The sequence below is a fragment of the Mesitornis unicolor genome, unplaced genomic scaffold, assembly GCF_000695765.1.
Source record: "Mesitornis unicolor isolate BGI_N332 unplaced genomic scaffold, ASM69576v1 scaffold19136, whole genome shotgun sequence".
In the NCBI taxonomy this organism is placed as follows: Eukaryota; Metazoa; Chordata; class Aves; order Mesitornithiformes; family Mesitornithidae; genus Mesitornis; species Mesitornis unicolor.
Genome location: NW_010193193.1, coordinates 15,643 through 34,253, shown reverse-complemented (window position 1 = coordinate 34,253; position 18,611 = coordinate 15,643). Strand labels below are relative to the sequence as shown.

The 18,611-nt window shown below is 39.0% G+C and overlaps 1 protein-coding gene across 1 annotated transcript in view; it reads left to right on the top strand.

The window, feature by feature from the left end:
- Positions 1-17,878, top strand: part of LOC104542914 (ecto-NOX disulfide-thiol exchanger 1) — a gene marked incomplete at its 3' end in the record, with an annotated part of 73,520 nt that extends 55,642 nt beyond the window's left edge. Inside the window, exons 6-7 of the mRNA XM_010187380.1 lie at positions 14,391-14,497; positions 17,761-17,878. Coding sequence (XP_010185682.1) covers positions 14,391-14,497; positions 17,761-17,878 — 225 coding nt within the window. The remainder of the gene's footprint in view (positions 1-14,390; positions 14,498-17,760) is intronic.
- Between the last annotated feature and the right edge of the window lie 733 nt (positions 17,879-18,611).

Genomic DNA, 18,611 nt, shown 5'->3' with positions numbered 1-18,611 from the left:
AGGAGAAAGAAGAGAAGAGAAGAGAAGAGAAGAGAAGAGAGAAGATGAAGAAAGTAGAAAGAAGAAAAAAAGAAAAGATGAAGAAAGGAGGAAAATATCTAATTTAATTGTTGCTAGTTTTTAACATGTCTACTCATGGCTACTCAAGTAAGAGGCTTTATGATACTCAGAAGGTTGGAGCCTGAAGCCAGCTCCCTTATGCACATTAAAAACAAAACCGAATACAATTTACTAGATGGAGGACAATGCAATTGTTACATTGTAATTTCTGAATCATGCCCCTAATCTTTACATTAAAAAATAAGCCCTAAAGGCTTTTCTGCAGTATTTTTCTCGTCCCTCAGTGATCATCCTTCAGAAGTTAGGGCTGAAAGCAGAAGCCTAGATGGACTTGCCTGGGTTAGGAAAGCAGCCCCTGAAAGCTTCCTGCATATGTGAGGGAGAGCTCAGCTCTCAGAAATCCAATTCACCCCAGGGCACATGTCTTTCTAATTTAAGAGCTTAGATGGTTGAACTTAGGAAGAAAGTTTCTGGGCCAAAGTAATTTGATTTTGGAGGACGTACGTTCAGTAAGCAAATTTTAAAGACCAGGTTAACTCCCTTGATAATTTGCTAGGCAATGTCATCTTCCATCTCAGCGACTAGAAGGCAGTGTGAGGAGCAGACGCACAGGCACCACACATGGCCATGCTGTTCAATTCACACCAGGGCCTCTGTAGTTTTGTGTGCAACAGCCAGCCCTAGCATTCAGATATGCCTTCTTTAGCTGCATTAAATAAAATCCCCCATTGTCAGCAGGCTGAACTTTAGTTAAATCAGTCTAAATTAGCCTGTTTGTCACCAACTGTTGTAGAACATCTGTCACTTGGAAATAGAGATCCCTGTAGTTTCAGGTGGAAACTTGCAGTTTAGGCTATCGGGTTTGTTCCTGTAATGTGCTGAATGCTTAACTTACCTAAACAGAAATAGGTCTGGCTTCAAAACATGGGTTTCATGAGTGACATGAGTGACACAGTCACAGCAATGCCTGGAAGAAGAGAGTTTCTGACAGATCTGGCCTATGATGACAAGGTCAGCAAAAAAAAACAGGCTCAGGGAAAGGTGTTACACTCTATGCATTTTATAAGAACAACTTTATGAGCTTTCCAGATGCTCCACACTGGATGTTTTATAAACATCATAAACATTGGTCATTATTAGCATTAATGTGCCTTATTAAAATTCTTTGCAAATTTGCTACGAACAGATGGATGATGTTTTGCTTTATACATGTATATGCCTAAGACTGCTAAACATGAGACTGAGAAATGAGCTTCCCTTTTTCAAGAATTTTCCTGTATTTGAGTTGATCTAAGGAATGTTTTTCGTGTGTCCTTTTCCGTTGTTTTTGCGCAGCCCTATGTAATTAGTTACAATACATCACTTGCTTTATGAAGAAGAATTTGAAAATACTAGGTGTCCAAAATAGGTGTTTGGTCTATTAAATTCTGCAGAGTAGCAAAAAAATGACTTCTGCTGTTCTGCAGTAAGGATCCAAAAGTCTAGTGTAATGCTGCAGCTGTGTGGCCATTTGACATAAATATTACAGTATTTTTAAAACAGCATGTGGCATTTCTCTATCATGAACTAGGTCAGATGTCCAACTCCGAGCTGACCATTCTGGGCTTTCTTTGCAGTCAGCAGAGAAAAATAAGCATCTCCAGAGGATGAGTCATCAGACCGACCTCATGGTGCTCTTCCAGTGAAATGAATCATCCCTTGGAGATGCCATTTTTTCTCCACTGTCCATAGAGGATTTGCAGAGGGCCTAGCTCAGAACGAGATGTCCAACTTTTTACATGCTTTGTTCAGAGCAGATTAATCCCACTTACTGTGTGCAGTCTTGATGCAAAAGGACGTAGTGTACGGGAAGAGCTTGGAGTTAGATAAAAGTGGCAGCATTGTAACAGTGAATATTATGGGGAACGAAGAAGAAATGCGCGAAGAAAATGGGCTTCAAGTGCACTCACCTGGAACCACACACTGTCTGTGTGGGTCTCAGTATAAAATGCTTTCTTATTAATGAGGATTAGCGTGGCCAGAACATTTCAGCTTATGGCCCAACTACTAAAGAAGAACAGGTATTGAAATCCCTGCTACAAATTTCTGCCTGCAGGTATTTAGAAGATTACAAAGCGGATTAGCCCTAAAAATTTGGGTCAAGTGTTCAGCACGTGAATTAATTACCTGACCAATATACTTGTGCCAGGATAATCAGTGAAATAAAGTGCATTACTGCTGTCACACTACCAATTTACAGCCCCTGATTTAAGTTCTACAGGCAGTTTTAGCCTTGTTATGGTACTTCTTCAGTTATTTAAGGGATAAAGAAAGAAAAATGTCCACTTCTTTCTTTTTTCTTAAATTACTTTTTTTCCCTAGATTTGAATCTGTACTTAAAATATGGATTGTTTTCCAGGATTTTTGATAGTTCTGTCTTTGTGGTTTGATTTCTAAATTCTTCCACTTCACTTCCACAGCACAGTTATGTGTGACACCCATCCCTGACTTTCCATGCATCTCCAATTCATTTCCTCCCAAACCACCTTTTCAGCCTAAGGCTTGTAGATATTGATCCTCATGTTTATGAAAAATGGAAGCCGTAGAGACATCTGCGTTGGGCTGTTTCTTAGACTACACCAAATCTGCAATTCTCTCCTCTGACTTTCTCCCCCATGCACTGTAAACTTTCTCTACCTCTTATTGAGGTTTCAGACTATTTAGTGCACTCTTTGTTGAGAACATTTTCAGACTTATCTATAGGTGAGTGAAGATCCAAAAACCCATATTCAAAAATTAATTTGATATCACAAGACTCAGGGAGATGCACGTGTTCCAGTATATAGGCAGATAGATACACAGTGTAATTAACAGAAGTGCCCACAGCTGGGTATTGAGCAGCTATTGGCACTTATTTGGTAATTTTTGTCCATTTTACTAATGAATGAATCTTCAAGGGACTTAGGCACCATATCCCCATCAGGGTCTATGTATCAGTCTTTCATGTGCCTATGGAGGAACAGTGGGAGGGTGGTTTTTATCATGGAGTCCCCTGGCCAGATTTCTTCATTGTCACATGGAGGCCTTCACTTTCTCTTCTTGGCCTTCAGGGAATTTCAGTGCCTACTGGTCAAAATGATCTTTTGGAAAGGTATATGTAAATACCTGAATGTCAGTGAAGGAACTAAACTCAGGCCTCCTTCTTTCCAAGACTGCTCTAAATGGTGAGGTTTGGTGCTCTAAAAGGTGGTATTTACCTTCCTTAGGGTGCTTGACAGATGGCTTTTGGCATCTGATCCAAAGCAATACCAGCTGAAGGGAGTTGTCTCCCTTCCTCCCATATCATGGCATTGAACAGTGAGAACAGTTACATCTATGGCATGTCCACACCCAGGAGATGCATAAGCATGGTCCATCAGCTGGTTAGGGCAGTGGCCTTATATGCATTCTCAGATGTGAAGCACTTCACCAATGTCTTAGAACTTGTGTAACAGACCTGAGTGGGGCTCTGAAGATGTGGACAAACACATGGTTCATCCTGCAGGGCAAGCTGGATTATAAACCTGCAGGGTCATTTATTCCGGTGTAACTAATCACAGATGTGTCTGTACCCTCTGGTGGATGTGAGGTTGTTGGAAAGAGAAGCCAGTTCCCAGTGACCCTGGGATCCTTTCATGCATTAGCTGGCACCAGGGAGATGTGCTGCAGGTTCTCATTCTACCTTGGCAAGCACCAATTATCTCATTGACTCTCAGTAAGCAATTTTTGAGAACAGAACATAGACTCCCTAAATCACTGACTTGTTTAAAAGTTGCCATCCTGAATTTCATTCACAACAGCTAAGTGACTACCCTACTGTTAGCATTAGGCAAGCCAGCGGCAATCCAGTGTAGCAATCCCCAGCACTCAGTATTCAGCACAAGCATACACCAGTAGACAATCCTGATATTTCCAGGGGACCTTGTGGATAAGTTACAATCTGACACCTTTTTTTTTCCATTTCAGCTACTAAATATCATACTATCGCAAGAAGCAGTAAAAGTGAAACTGTTGCAAAGTTTAACGCAATTTTTAATTGACAGGGTGCGATCTTCAGTAGTAATGCTAGACTACTTGTAAATTGTAAAATAGATTTTCCACTAACTAAAAAGAAAATGTTGAGATCTTTTTCTTGGTAAAGTTCTAGTTGTGATCAGGAACCAAAACCTTGTACCTTTGGCTACTTATGAAATCTTACAAGGATTCGTATCTGTGGATAAAAGTGATATTCTTAATTCTTTTAAAGATGGAAAGAGACAGCATCTGAGTGATTCCCACTTTTGTCTGGACAACAAGCTGACTTCTGAGAGGGTTAGAAAAAGCAATTTTCATTCTGTCACTGGTGTATCTTCACCACAAAAGCCATGGTGGTGGCAGAAGAGAAGCCATCTGTATGTGAGTGGTATCTCAGCTTTGCAAGGAGTTGTGATCAGAGCGATATGCTGTGGTGCTCTGAATCTAACAGCTCCCATGTAGGCACACCACTGCGCTACACTGATATGGATGAGGGAGGAAGAGGGGAGGCACCCAGAGCAACTGGAGTATTAGGCACCTTCTAAAGGTAGTACATAGATAGCACCAGCAGCGAGAGTTTTATGACAACTCTACCCGCCATTGCCTGCTATGATCTTTTGAAAGTGAGCTCAAGATCTGAACTGCATAGTCCAGTTCCAGTCATTGTGTAAATGTTCCTCCTGTCTTGCTATTGAGAGAAACTAGTTTTCACTCCACAGCTCAATATGCAGGGTGCCAGCCACTTCACTGTGCTGCCAGTAAGCTTGTTTGCTTCCCAGTGCTCTTGCATTGCATGTTAAGTTATATATGCAAGTAAAACCAAAGAGCTACTCATCTTTCAAGAAGTCCTGAAACCGAAAATAACATGGAAAAGTGAGATTATACAGTTTACCTGCTTAGCTTGTTGCTAAGCATCCTTAGCCCTCTTACTGGTGACACAAGATACACCTTGAAGTTGGTTCAGTAGGGCTGTTCATTAAGAAGTATCAAAGGTTTGGGGAGAAGTCTACATTTTCCCTCACCATGGGGAGGTCAGGATTGTCACCTTGAGTTTTTTCACACTTCCTACTGAAGAACTTTAGTGGGGTATTAGAGTACTCTGGCCTTTTTTCAAATAGCTGGTAGGTGTCTGATATAAATTTCCCTCCTCCCCCACCCACAAAAATAAATTGAAGATAAATAATTCTGAAGGGAAATGTATTCTCAACAGACTGAATAAAGTTATTCTCTCTTTTGGTTTGTTCATTTTCATTCTCTGATCCCTCTGGATATGATTTAATCTGTTTTAACATTATCAGTGCCTTCACAGATAGAATCTGAATTTTTGATATTAAAAAAGAAGAAAATGTTTAAAATCCTTTTTGAGGTTTCTTCAAAAAAGGATTGGCATCAGTTTTGCTTTTCTCATTACAGGTTCACTTCAAAAGTTGCTCTGTTACTTTAGAAAAGGTAGAATTTACATTGATACGATGATTACTTATCTGTTTTGCTTTAAATTCCATACTGCAGTCCTTTTTCCCAATAATCCTTCCACTTTTTAGTATATTCTTTTAGTACTAAAAATGGAGCCAGTTTCATTACAGATACTGGCATGCTGGTTAAAATTCTCTTAGCAGCCAGACTTTTTATATACCTTAGTGCTTTCCGAATATTTTTTCAATTGCTCTGCATTAATAACAACTTTTAAAAGGATTTTCCTGCTCTTTAATTGTCCAGCCATACAGTCTTTCTTTCTTTTGCCAGTACCTAATTCAAAAATATGAGCTTACTTTATGTACAATTTTTCGGTCATCATTAAGCTCTTTGTGAAAGAGATTGAGTCATATAATGTGTTTTTACAGTGCAGCCCAGATCTCAGCTGGTGTCATAGAATGTCATTATAATACAAATAAAAACATTAATAATTCATGTCATTATTTGCCACTATTACTTTTTACCTTGATGTATTTCTAAAAAAAATTTTAACACAGATCAACCTCCACAATCCATCCAATCCCTTTTGATTAGCTCATGTAGTCAGTGTGCTCTTTGCCTGCTTCTGTACTAATAATTTGTCCAGTAAAGCTCAGCTGGGTATCTCTGTTCTTCTTTACTTGTCCTCCCATTTTCCATCTCATGTACACAGGTCCTCAAAAGCATTTATATACAGGATGCTGCGGCAGTGGCAGAGAATGGAGATGAAAGACTCCTTTTCTATTTTACCTTGCATTCTTATAATTCCTCCCCACTCTCTGGCAGTATAACCCTTTGTGGTTGCAACCTGTAGTGTTTCAGATAGCTTATTCCTTTGTGTTTCATTTTCTTTGAATTTCTTTGTTCCTTCCATTGTTTGTAGCCTTCACTCTACCTGAAGTCAATAGGAGCCTTGGTATTGATTTAAGCGTGGCCAGAATTTCAACAGAAGCTCTTCTGTTATTTTTAATACTTTTTTTTAATGTAAGCCATTAAATATGCATGGTGTTTTATAGCAAAATAAAAGCACTGCCTCCCAAGAGATTTCAGTCTAAGGCTCCATTTTGACTACTCACATGTTCACCTGGATCCTGCAACATCTCCTAGATGATGAAGCGAGGTTCAAAGCAAAGAAGCACGTGCTTGAATCACATGGAAATCTGTGCTTGGTTTTGAGCTGCTTTGCTGAGTAGGGATGGAGATCAGGGCCTGATGCTTCACAAAACTGATCTGTAAATGTAGTATGGAAATGAACAATAAGGGATGAGAGATTAACACTCCTGCCCAACTTACTGTCATCTGCAAACTTACTGAGGATGTGCTTGATTCTCTCATGCATGTCATTGATAAAGATGTTAAACAGAAGTGGCCCCAGTACTGATCCCTGTGGAACACCACTTCTGGCCACCGTCTGGATTTAACTCCATTCACCACAACTCTTTGGGCCTGGCCATGCAGCCGGTGTTTCACTCAGTGAAGCCTATGCCCATCTGAGCCATGCACAGCCATCCTCTCCAGGAGGATGCTGTGGGAGATGGTGTCAAAAGCCTTACTAAAGTCCAGGTATACAAAGTCCACAGCCTTTCTCTCATCCACTAAGTGGATCAACTTGTTATAGAAGGCGATCAGGTTAGTCAAGCAGAACCTGGCCTTCCTGAACCCATGCTGACTGGGCCTGATCGCTTGGTTGTCCTGCATGTGCCATATGATGGCACTCAGGATGATTTGTTCCATCACCTTCTCTGGCACCAAGGTCAGACTGACAGGTCTGTAGTTCCCCGGGTCGTCTTTCCAGCCCTTCTTGTCACGTTTGCAAGCCTCCAGTCAACTGGGACCTCCCCAGTCAGCCAGGACTGTTGGTAAATGATGGAAAGTGGTTTGGCGAGCACTTCTGCCAGCTTCCTCAAAACCATTTGGTGGATCCCATCTGGCCCCATAGACTTGTGTATATCTAAGTGGTGTAGCAGGTCACTAACCATCTCCTCGTGGATTATAGGGGCTTCCTTGTACTTCTCATCCCTGTTTTCCTGCTCAGGAGGCTGGGTACCCAGAGTACTACTGGTTTTATTACTAAAGACTGAGACAAAGAAGGCATTAAGTACCTCAGCCTTTTCCTAATCCCTGGTCACTATGTTCCTTGCACATCTACTAAAGGGTAGAGATTCTCCTTAGTCCTCCTTTTGTTGCTAATGTATTTATAGAAACATTTTTTATTGTCTTTAACAACACTAGCCAAATGTCAACACAAGGTCCATAAAGTCGGTTCTGTATTAGAATATGGTGGCAGTAAAAGAGCAGGTACAGTACATTTGTTCCTGCCTTACTGTGTTGTGCTGGCCTGATGTCAGGTTCCTGTTTGTTGAGAAATGACATGGAGGTGAATTGGTCTTGTTGAGTTCAAGTGATTTATCACATGGCACAGTGCCAGCACTTGCTGTTACACCAAGCTGTCAGTTTCTTTGTTGTAAATTAAACCACGTTTCACAACCTAAAAGATTTTCAAAGTTTATTTTGTAGACAGATTTTCTAGCAATACCTTACAGTGCAAAAACTGGGCTGTCTTTAGCCAGTGTGGGGTTTTGTTTCAAAGTTTAACAAGGAGTGTTCTTCCATTTCTAGAGCTGTTAATTGTTGATATACATACCTCAGACAAGTTAATATGCAGGTTTCAGTATAAATCCTGAAAATGGGGCATTTTCAGTATCCCCATTATGCTCCTTCTTTCAATCTTCCTCACTGGGTTTCTTAGCTGAAAGAAGAAGAAAGGAAAACAACAGCTGCTGGCATTAAGGTTCAATGTTTTTACAAGACCAGGGATTATAATTTGTGCTGTGGTATAAGTATTTTTTTATTTTGTCCTTCATCTATGTGGAATAATCTGCAATGTATTATGAAAAAAATATTTATTCCAGCATCACTCAGGTGCATACCACTGACATTCACTCAACCTCTTAATAATCCACTCAAGCATGTTGACTAGGACCAGTCTGAGTCAGGTGGAAGAGGGAATCAACCATCAACCCAGACAAACCTCCTCCTGGTCTCAAACACTAGGCCAAATCAAAGGGAAATGTGGAAATATTATAGTGTAATTTAAGGAAAGCACTCTTAGACTTGTTTCTCATTCGTTCTAGTATTCAGGTAGGTGAGACAGGGTAGTCAGAGGAGGAAAACATCCTTCCTCTGGTAAGCCTTGTAATGGCTCTCTGCAACACCAAGAGCCCTGCATCAGGATGAGATCAGAAAAGATGAGACTGCTGGTAAAAGTTGACCCCACAACTCTGTAGGGGTAAATTAAGCTGAGCTAGGGCAAGCCTGTCCATACTGTTCAACTGTAAGAAAGTTGTTGCTCTGGGCCAGATAGCGTTTTCCCACACAATGTGGGTACAGTTTAGGGTTTAGTGCAGGACAGGTAGCTTCTCCAAAAGCATCTTTTTGGAGAGAGAGAAGGGTTGCTGCTGCAGGGACACTCAGCACATTGTGCCGGTTGGTTTCAGGGAGCAAAAATGGGCCCTGGCTGGTTTTGATAATGAATACAGATGTAGTTGTTGGCAGTAGGGCAAGTTGAGGAATTGCAGCCTTTCAAGCTGACTTCCCACACAGAAAAACGATTTGGGAGATAAATCACTGAAGACACCATTCTCTTGGTCTGTCCAAAGAGGTGGAATTTGGGGATATAATAGAGAAGTCCTGTCTGTGGTTTTCTCTTTTATCATGCCATCCCTTAAGACTATGTCTTAAGGAACCTACAGCCACCCAGACAGCAAGTAGACCAAATAGTAGCCTCCTCTTCTCTGATGGAGTTGAAGCCATGATTCACCTTTTTGATACCCATGGATTTTTTCTGTCTTTTTATTTTGTTTTGATTAAAAAAAACCCAAACAAATTCAAACACAAAACTTCTGCAAAAACAAAGACAAGACAAAACAAAACAAAAGGATGCAATTTATCTCTCACAGATCAGTCATTTGGCATCATGTCAAAATCTATGTCTTCATTATACAAATCTACAATGACATTTGCTTATGTGTCCAGCAGACGACCAGCAGTATGCTTTACTTTAGGATCCATCCCTTGTATTATCTGCAGTCTTCTCCAAGGTGATATTTCCAACTTTTATGTTTTCTTCCTCTGCCAGTCAATGGCAATCACATTTCTTTCTCCCTCTGTGGCATGTGAAATGGGTAACAGGGGAGGGGCTGCAGGTTTTCAGCTGTAGATATGTGAGAGGCAAATTATTTTCTGAAAGTAAACAGTATCATAACCAAAAGACTAAGGGTTTGACTCAGACAAATTAAAAAATTATGTGTTTTTTTCATTACTCTACAATCTGTCTACTGTTTCTCTTATTGATGTCACATGTCATTCGCCTACATGCAATTTTAGCCTTGGTCTTAATGCTCAGATCTATTCAGTACGTCACCAAATGCCTTTCAGGACTGTTGCCAAAAATATTCTCTTTCCTATCCAAAACTGTCCTGGAGACTCTTAATTCATTCACTTACAGCATCTAGCCTTGACTACTGTAATTCCTTGGTTTGCTGGGCTTGAAGCCAAATCAATTGGCAGACTCCAGCTTGCTCAGAATTCAGCAACAAGGCTTCTGACCCAGACCACGCCAACTCTGTACTCTCCCTGTGCTGCAAATCTATATTTGAAAAGCATGTTATACATTTACTGTAACAGTTTCCTTTACACTGTAATTTTATGGGTGGAATTTTTCTTTTACCCTACATGTCAACTGTCGCACTCTTACAGACTTTTTCTGAGCTAAATTGCTGTATATTCTACTCTTGCACTTAGAGTAATTCAGTGCAAAGCCTTTTTCATCCTGTATCCCTAATTGGTGGAATTTGGAGTGAAATTCTATATGAAATCTGGTTATTTTATCTGCCAGTAAAGGCTTTTGTTTTTATTTTAACACACTGTGTTTCAGTTTCTATTTTAATTGGTTTTTATCATAAGGTGTATAAAATATTTGGTTGCTGATGTTCTTTATTATTATATACCACAAATTAAAAATAATCATGTATGCATGGCAGCTGGTAATGTAATAAGCAAGGAAAAATGGACTACTTCTTGTCTCCTGAACTCAAGGAGAAATTTCAGCCTTCAGTCAGTCATGTATTTAAAATAGCCAGCTTGATAAATTTAATGGAGGGTAAAAGTGTTCTCTGTACCTCTTAATCTACAGATGAGACTATACTTTGGTTCTCATTTATTTCTGTTCTCTGTTAGCATAATTTTCAAATATCCTGAGTCAAATATTCTCTTGCCCTGGAGAAAATTCTATTTTTCCCCTTAATCCAATCTTGTATGCAACTTCTGCAGGCATCATTTAAGGGATTTTTGTTTCTGTTGTTCCTAGTTTTTCTGTTTTGTTTTTTTACATTTATACTTGATAACAATAGTCTATTCTGGTAATATGTCTTATGGCAACAGAAACTGAGATTTAAACTTTCTTTTAATATGCTTCCTATGAACTGGCACCTCTAATAAAGTGTATTATAGTTACTCTGCATTTGTTAAACATTGACACTTGCGTATCACTCTAGGGTTAGTTATTCAGATCTTTATAGTTATTTATAACTCAGCAGAAAAAAACCAAGTAGATAATAATCCTTTGTCTTTATCATGCCACATAAAATACCAGCTGCATAAGAGGTTGTTCCTCTAACAAGATGCACTTATTTACATCCTGTAAGTTATATTGATAGGAAAAACAATGATGTGGTATGGACCCTTCCAGAACAATGTGGTTTTTTAAACCCTGATTTAGTAAGGAAACAGCTTTGCATATGGTCAATAAAAATTTGATATTGCATAGAACTTACTAGCAGATGTTTGACAATGAATATTTCATGTTACTTAATAATTCTACTTACCAGACACAGCTGAGAGTACAGCACATCCTAGAGTTCAAGGTGCCTTAGGGAGGCACCTTAGAGAGTTCTTTCATTTTGGAAATTTCTTTCCGGAGGTCAGGAAGTGGTCTGAAAACCATGGCCAGCAGCAAGACTAGGAACAACTGTTTCACTCAGATTCTGCAAGTATCAACCCAAAATCAGGGGCCTCTCTTTGGCCCACAAAAAATCTTACCCAGACATAGAGGAAAAGTGAGTTAACTGAGGAGTTTCTTAGCAGATATGAACTCTTCTGACTTTCCCTTAGGGATGAATCTACCATCCCTGTGGAGTCTCTGCTGTTGGATCACTTACCCTTACAAATTTGATTCTGATCAGGAGTGGGTACACTGTGTTTTGTCTTCCAACTATCCAGAGAACAGGAGTTATGCCAGCTTTAGGCTTCCAGAGTGTCTGTGGGAGAACAAATGAATCTTGATGTAACATGAGTTTACCTATGAACAAATGCAAACGGGCAGCACAGGTTTATATTGGATTGCCATCTCAGAGGACATAAATGCAGGATTTTGATGAGTACAAAGAGATATGGAGCTACTTTCCTGTACTGTCAAACCATGTCCTTGGTTGCTCCTTAGCTCTAATGTAATGCTTGGAGACCTTTTATGTCGGATGTTACCTGTGGGTGTTTGTAACTTCATAGCCTAGATTGCTGAGCATATTGAAATTGCTGTATATACATTGACGCTTTCTTTGAATACAGAGTAGTAGGATGTTGGTCTTCGTTATGTACTGATTTAATATTCTCCTCTACATTTTCCTTTTTATAATATCTCTTGCTGTCTATTGCATAATGTTTCTTTAAATGCCTTGATTTTTAGCAAGTAGCGCTCATAGTATAGTACCTCCTCCAGATTTTTTAATATCTGAAAGTTGGTAAGTGAAGGAGATCCTTTTTCTGCTCACTTTTTCTACTGCAGTTATGCAAGAAACACTCTTTGACACCTTCCTAGCTTGTGTTTCCATTGAGGAGAGTTTCTGAAATGATCAGATAATGACTTTTGATAAATCATAGCCCCTGTTCACAGAATGGAAATTAAACACTTTAAAGTTCAAATGTTTTTCAAAATTCAGATGATCTTATTAATACCTATTAGTGGAAAAATGGCAGACCTGCTCTTCCTCATATCTTTATGAGTCGTTTCTACTTGAATTGCCACTTGCAAACTAAAACCAGATTCTTAATTAAGCAAGATTTTCTGAGCACCTGGGTCATCAACACAATGATAGTAATTAAATTCTAGCCTCAGTTTCTATACACATAATAATAGAGTGCTTTAGCATTCTCATTCTTTTCAAATTAATTGAATAAATATACACAGCATAACTTCCTTGATATATCCAACCCTTTACTTCAAGCAAGTTCTAATATGCTGAAATTATCACATCTGCTATTAAAACTTGAATGGATCACAAATAGATACCAGTAATTTTGACGCACCTCCTTTAGTATAAAACGCATATAAGTATTAACTTTGAAAGATGAAATTTATTTCTATGGCTTTAGAAGTTAATCAACCAACCCTGATGATTGCAAAGAGAATCTTCCACATGTGATTCTAAATGTTGTAGTCTTCATGAATCTGAAAGCAGCCTGCAACAGTGGTAAAAAAAGGAATAAAAGAAATATGCTCTTACTTAGATGAGTGAGGTTAAATGTCAGATCTAGAGGTGAAAGATACATAACTGACTTACTAGGTGAGTACACCATTTTAAGAAAGATTGGTTGTTATGCATAATAAGGTCCTCCACATCTGTGACTTGAGTGGAGAGACCAGGTCAGAGGATATTACAGCACTCCTTCCCCTACTTCTCAGTGAAAGGGAGGGGAGGGAGGTGCTGTCAGCTGAAGCTTTACAAAACAGTGGACATCATTTCAGCCCAGGAATCTAAAGAGATAAATAGCCAAGAACCTTGTCACAGAGTTGAAGCATTTTTCAGTTTGAGTTCATAGGTCAGCACAGCTGCTCACTCAGGAGCACAGCCCAAGTAATTTGTAGAAAATCTGGATTTCTTGGTGGTCTTGCAGTTAGCTGTGCTGGGGTCAAAGCTACTTACGTGTTCGCCAAATAATTTCTAGGTAGGTCACTGTTGTGCAAGGACAATGTTGCTTGTAACTGATGCAAAGAGAAGGAAAAGAGTGTTGGGAGAAAATTTTCTGATTTAGGGTGAACAAGTAGGTAAAGACTTAAGAATCTTAATTGTCCTAGATAAATGTCCTAAATATGGATGTCTGTCTTCAGAACAAATACATTAGAGTTGAAAGAGGGAAGCCCATTTCACATCTCTTCATTGTACATGCACAAAAATGCAGCTGTTCATATACATAAACATACATAGGCCATGGACACAGGACAGAATGATCTACCACAGGTGAGCCTGTTTATATTAAATAAAACGGAAGCAGCAGCTGCAGCTACAGTAAGCAGCATTAATGTATGGTTTAGCCCTTCCCATCTGCTGACAAATTCCCACTATCAGGTAGTCACCCTCCAAAGCAGAGCCTGCTTGTCTTTCATGCTTTCATTTGTACAGCCTGATCATCTGAACACAGCTGCCGCAGGGGAACATGCCTCAGGTGTGTGCCTTGAGTGTCATTTCGGTAGTCACACAACTATAGCCACACATGCAAAGGCATGTGGCTATGCAGAGAGTTGCAGCAGACATCACTGGGAAGCAGCTGCATGCGTGTTTTTTTGGTACATAGTTATAAGTTGTGTAGACTAAAGTTATGGAGACAGACTTGAAGGGAGACATCTCCAACATTGATAAAATGTAAGTACAAAAGACACATCATTGGATGGATATTGATGATGTTGTTTCAGTAATGACATCATCCATAGACTCCTAGTGTCTTTGCTTTGCTTCTCTATAGTGATCACAACATAAATTGCTTGTCTTGTTTGACTTCCTTGTTCACCAAAGTTGAGCAGATTGTCGCCGTTTTCAACGCTTCTACCAGACAAAAAGCTTGGGACCATTTCTCGAAAGCCCAGCGAAAGAACATAGACATTTGGCGAAAGCATTCTGAGGTTGGTGATTTTATTATTACTTTCTATCCATCATCTCACAGCTGGATTGACACAGAACGAGTGTGATTGTAGCTGGACATTGTGTACTCAGCAATATTTACGGCTACCGCTTTAGCTGTTAATCAACTGGCCATTATACAGTCTCATCTACAGTATGAATTGCTCCCATTGCTCTCGTTATGATAATAGTCATTAAATAACACTAAGACAGAGAGCAATGTGTTTTTATTTTTCATGCAAGATTTGGGAAATCATTGGAGGATTATGTTTACTATCTAAAATAATGAAGTGAAATAGTGAAATTAGGAACAGTACTTTCAACTAAGGATAGAATTAAGAATTATTTCTGAAAATATATTTTTAGGAGTCATCGTGATATGTTTTTAAAAGAAATATTCTGCAGGACAGATTTTTTTCTCTCATTGTGCCATCATATGGTCATTATAAGATGACTTTGCCTGAAAATAAAGTAGATAATTTCTTTCCTAAGTAATGACTCAAGCATATTAAGTCCAGAATTATGACATACTCCTTCCCATTTGTTTTATGTTTATTTTTTAAAAAAGTAGATACATCACTTGTATTGATTCTAAGTATTATGCTTGCAAAGAAACCAGTACAAATGTAATCATACTACCACACAGAGTTAGCAGTGTGGGACCATGCATGTGTGACTGTCATAAGCATGAGCAGAGGAAATGGGATTCTAACTCCCATTGCTGCGAGTGGCAGCAAAGGAAGCACTAGACCTCATCCTGTGTTTTGGTCATCCAGCTTTCGTTTTTAATTCAGTATATACGCTATGAGCCTGTATTTTGAAAAGTAAGTACCACTGTCTTTGTTTTCTTTCTTTCTTCTTCCTTTTTTTAATATGAGCAACTTACATACACTTGGTTTACTTTCATGTAGTACAGTATGTTGGTTGTTAGTATCACAGTGCTCTAAATGATTTTTTTCTGCCTCAGAATAAAAACTTTAGAAGGTAAGGCGCACTTATTTAATTATTTTGTAGTACACTTGTAAAATAAGTGTTGTACACTTAGTTTGAGAAACACTAAAGTGCTGCGATATAAATCATTTGGATAACATTTTAAGTGCCCATTAACTAATGCTAAATTACAGTTGAATACCAATGGCACTAAGTGTAACATCCACATGAATACCAAATGAATTCTTTATTATCAGTGCTATTATGGTGAATACCAAATGACTTCACAATAATGGGACACTTAAAATAAAATGTTAGCGTAATTTATTGGTGCAAACTGTATTTTGCATTTTGTTCACAAATATTTCATGTAAGTAGTGGAAAAAGCCTTTGTTCAATTGGAAGTTGCGAAGTTGGGGATTGATGTTTGTCTTATCTTTTAGAGAAGTGTGAAAATATGATTTGCTAGTAGCTTATTTAAATTATATTAAGACTCTCCTTTCTTTAACTAGCATTCCGTAGAGGGGTGTGTCATTCATTTGCTGGCTTCTAAATCTTTAAAAAGTGAAATGTGTAAGAGTTGGACTTTCCAGAAATGTTAATTCACTGCTTGCTTTTTTTGAATATTATTGCCTTTTGTTTTCCTAAGAAGAGGACAACAAAAACAATTCAAAAACACGCAAAGGTGCTTTCACATTTTAGAAATATGAAGCCTGCTTTTCAGATGCAAAAAAAGGCATCTTTGATTTAAATCATATTTCCTAATAATGACACTATCTTCTAATTTGTTTAATTACCTGATCACCTTCCCCTTTTTTCTGATTTTAAAAAGTTTTGCTAGAAACACAAACCCAGAGCAAACACTCACACACATAGGCGTTCTCCATGGAAGTTTATTGGCTTTGCTGATAATGTAGATGAAGGACATTTATCCCCTAAAGAGGGAGTAAATGTAAGCTGATGTCTGCTAATGTATGCAGTATATTTCCCTAGGAAAAAGTGCAGGTGTCCTTTTCCAATAAGAATATAAGAAATGGCTTACTAATTTCTTCCAGAGGTGCCTCTGATTGCGTGAGATGTTGGTTGACAATTTACCTTTTTAATCATGTTTTTCCTAATTTGAAATTATTCCCATGTAAAACGCCCACTAATTAGCCTCCTTTCCTTTGCTGGGATTAATAGACACATATACATTTATCAGAATATTTGAGATCTACCGATGAACCAAGGGTACAGCTCAAGGGAAACACCTTCCCTTTTTTCACGCAGTCCCTCTCTGACAGCTCATTGTTAATTGTATGGAGCAGTGGTCAGGCTCCTCAATGCTGTCTCCTCCTTCCACGCGACTCTTCCTTGTTTCAAAGATTTCAAACCACCTCTTTGGGAATTAGGTTCTTTGTCGGCAGAAAAATTAGCTGTCTGCAGACTGAAAGGGCCTACACTAATCACGGTGCAGCATCCCCGTGTTACACCTGACAGGATTATTAGGACAAAATAGAGTCCTCTCAATCTTCTCAGCACTGCCATTAAAAAGCCAGCCGCTACACCCGCGCCAGCTTTTCTGCCCAGAACAAAGACCGTCTAGACTCCCACAAAGCCTGTGTGCCCGCTGATCCTTTACCTACTGACATGTGCATGGGCTCCCTGCCTGCCTGCCCTTGCTGCGGTCGCCCGGAGACGGGGTTGTCTGTGCTGGCACTTGTTTTGGAACAAGATGTGGAGTTTTTCTGGGCAGCATTATTGGGCTGACTCTTTTAAATCCAAGGTGATGTGGGCATAGAGACAGAGGGTGAAATTTGTTCGGCCAGCATAAGGCACCTAAAATATGGAGCGCTCCATCTGGACTGACTGCTCTCGGCTCTCTGCCATCAGCAGAGAGAAATAGGCACTTTTAGGGTGTAGTTAATATGACTTTGTTTAATGGAGACAACCACACTTGACCGGATTAAACCTACCATAAGTGGCAGAGAGAAGCAAGAATTATCTGTACCTTAAGAAGGCTGACAATCTCTTCATCAGTCTGCTTTATATATAATTTTAAGCATTATCCCTGCTGTTAAAGTATTCTGCTATGTTTAGTAGATCTACAGATCACTCAATGTGGAGATTCGCTTTCACTCTTGTTTTCCCTGAGTGTTACCTTTGATAAACTCAATTCTTTCACTGGAAGAATTCCCTGTGATACTGTTGCTATAAATATTCGTATACAGATAAATATGATTACAATGATAAATTATTTATAATTAAAATCAGAGCAGCATTAAAAACAGATACTAAATAATACCTACTGACTTTATGGAAGTTAATACTGACAAAAAGTAATTTTGGGTTTTAGGAGCTCCGAAATGCTCACAGTGAACAGCTCATGGGAATCCGACGGGAAGAGGAGATGGAAATGTCCGATGATGACAGTGGTGACAATCCCAGTAAAAAGCTGAGAGTAGATGATTCAGGTAAAGCCAAATCCCAGCATATACAAATGTTTTTTCAAAAACAATCAAAACCTTACATAGTTTACCTATTAATAGCTGATTATATAAGACAGTATCTTATTTTAAGCACTTATGAATTAGTTATTTGAAAGATGAAAGCTGTCTCTAGGAGGTATCTGTCACCTGCTATGATCTATAATGATGAAAATTCTCCAGTTCTGCACTTGGCTGTAAGCATTATGTTTCCTTAACATTCTCTCTGCAGGCTTGCATAACAGTCAAGTTGTGACAATGTCTTATGAGACTAGGTGAAGTTATGTTTTGGTCAGTATTCTCTAAGTCTTACCTTTCTTTTCAGCAAATACATAGTAATTTAAAATGCATTGTCATGTATAAGCTCTCTAACAGATACACTATATCATTTTAACTGTGTGTTTTGTGGAATTAACTTTTAAGGGTACATATTTCACGATACGGTACTTGCACACTGCATTAATTTGACTCTTATTCGATGGTTATCATGGAAGAAAGAACAAGGGTGCTTGTAATATGTGGAAAGAAAAGCAACTTTTTTTGGCCTTCTACAAATACTCTGCTAACCAGAGTGGACACTTCACGAGGTGGCCCAGAAGCTGCCTGAATTCCTGACTGGTAACATGACCTGGATGGACCCTTTTCTTGATTTCTTGACATTGGCTAACGAAGCTGTGAGTAACTAACAAGGGTTTGCCTGTCTAAACACTCATCTTTGGAA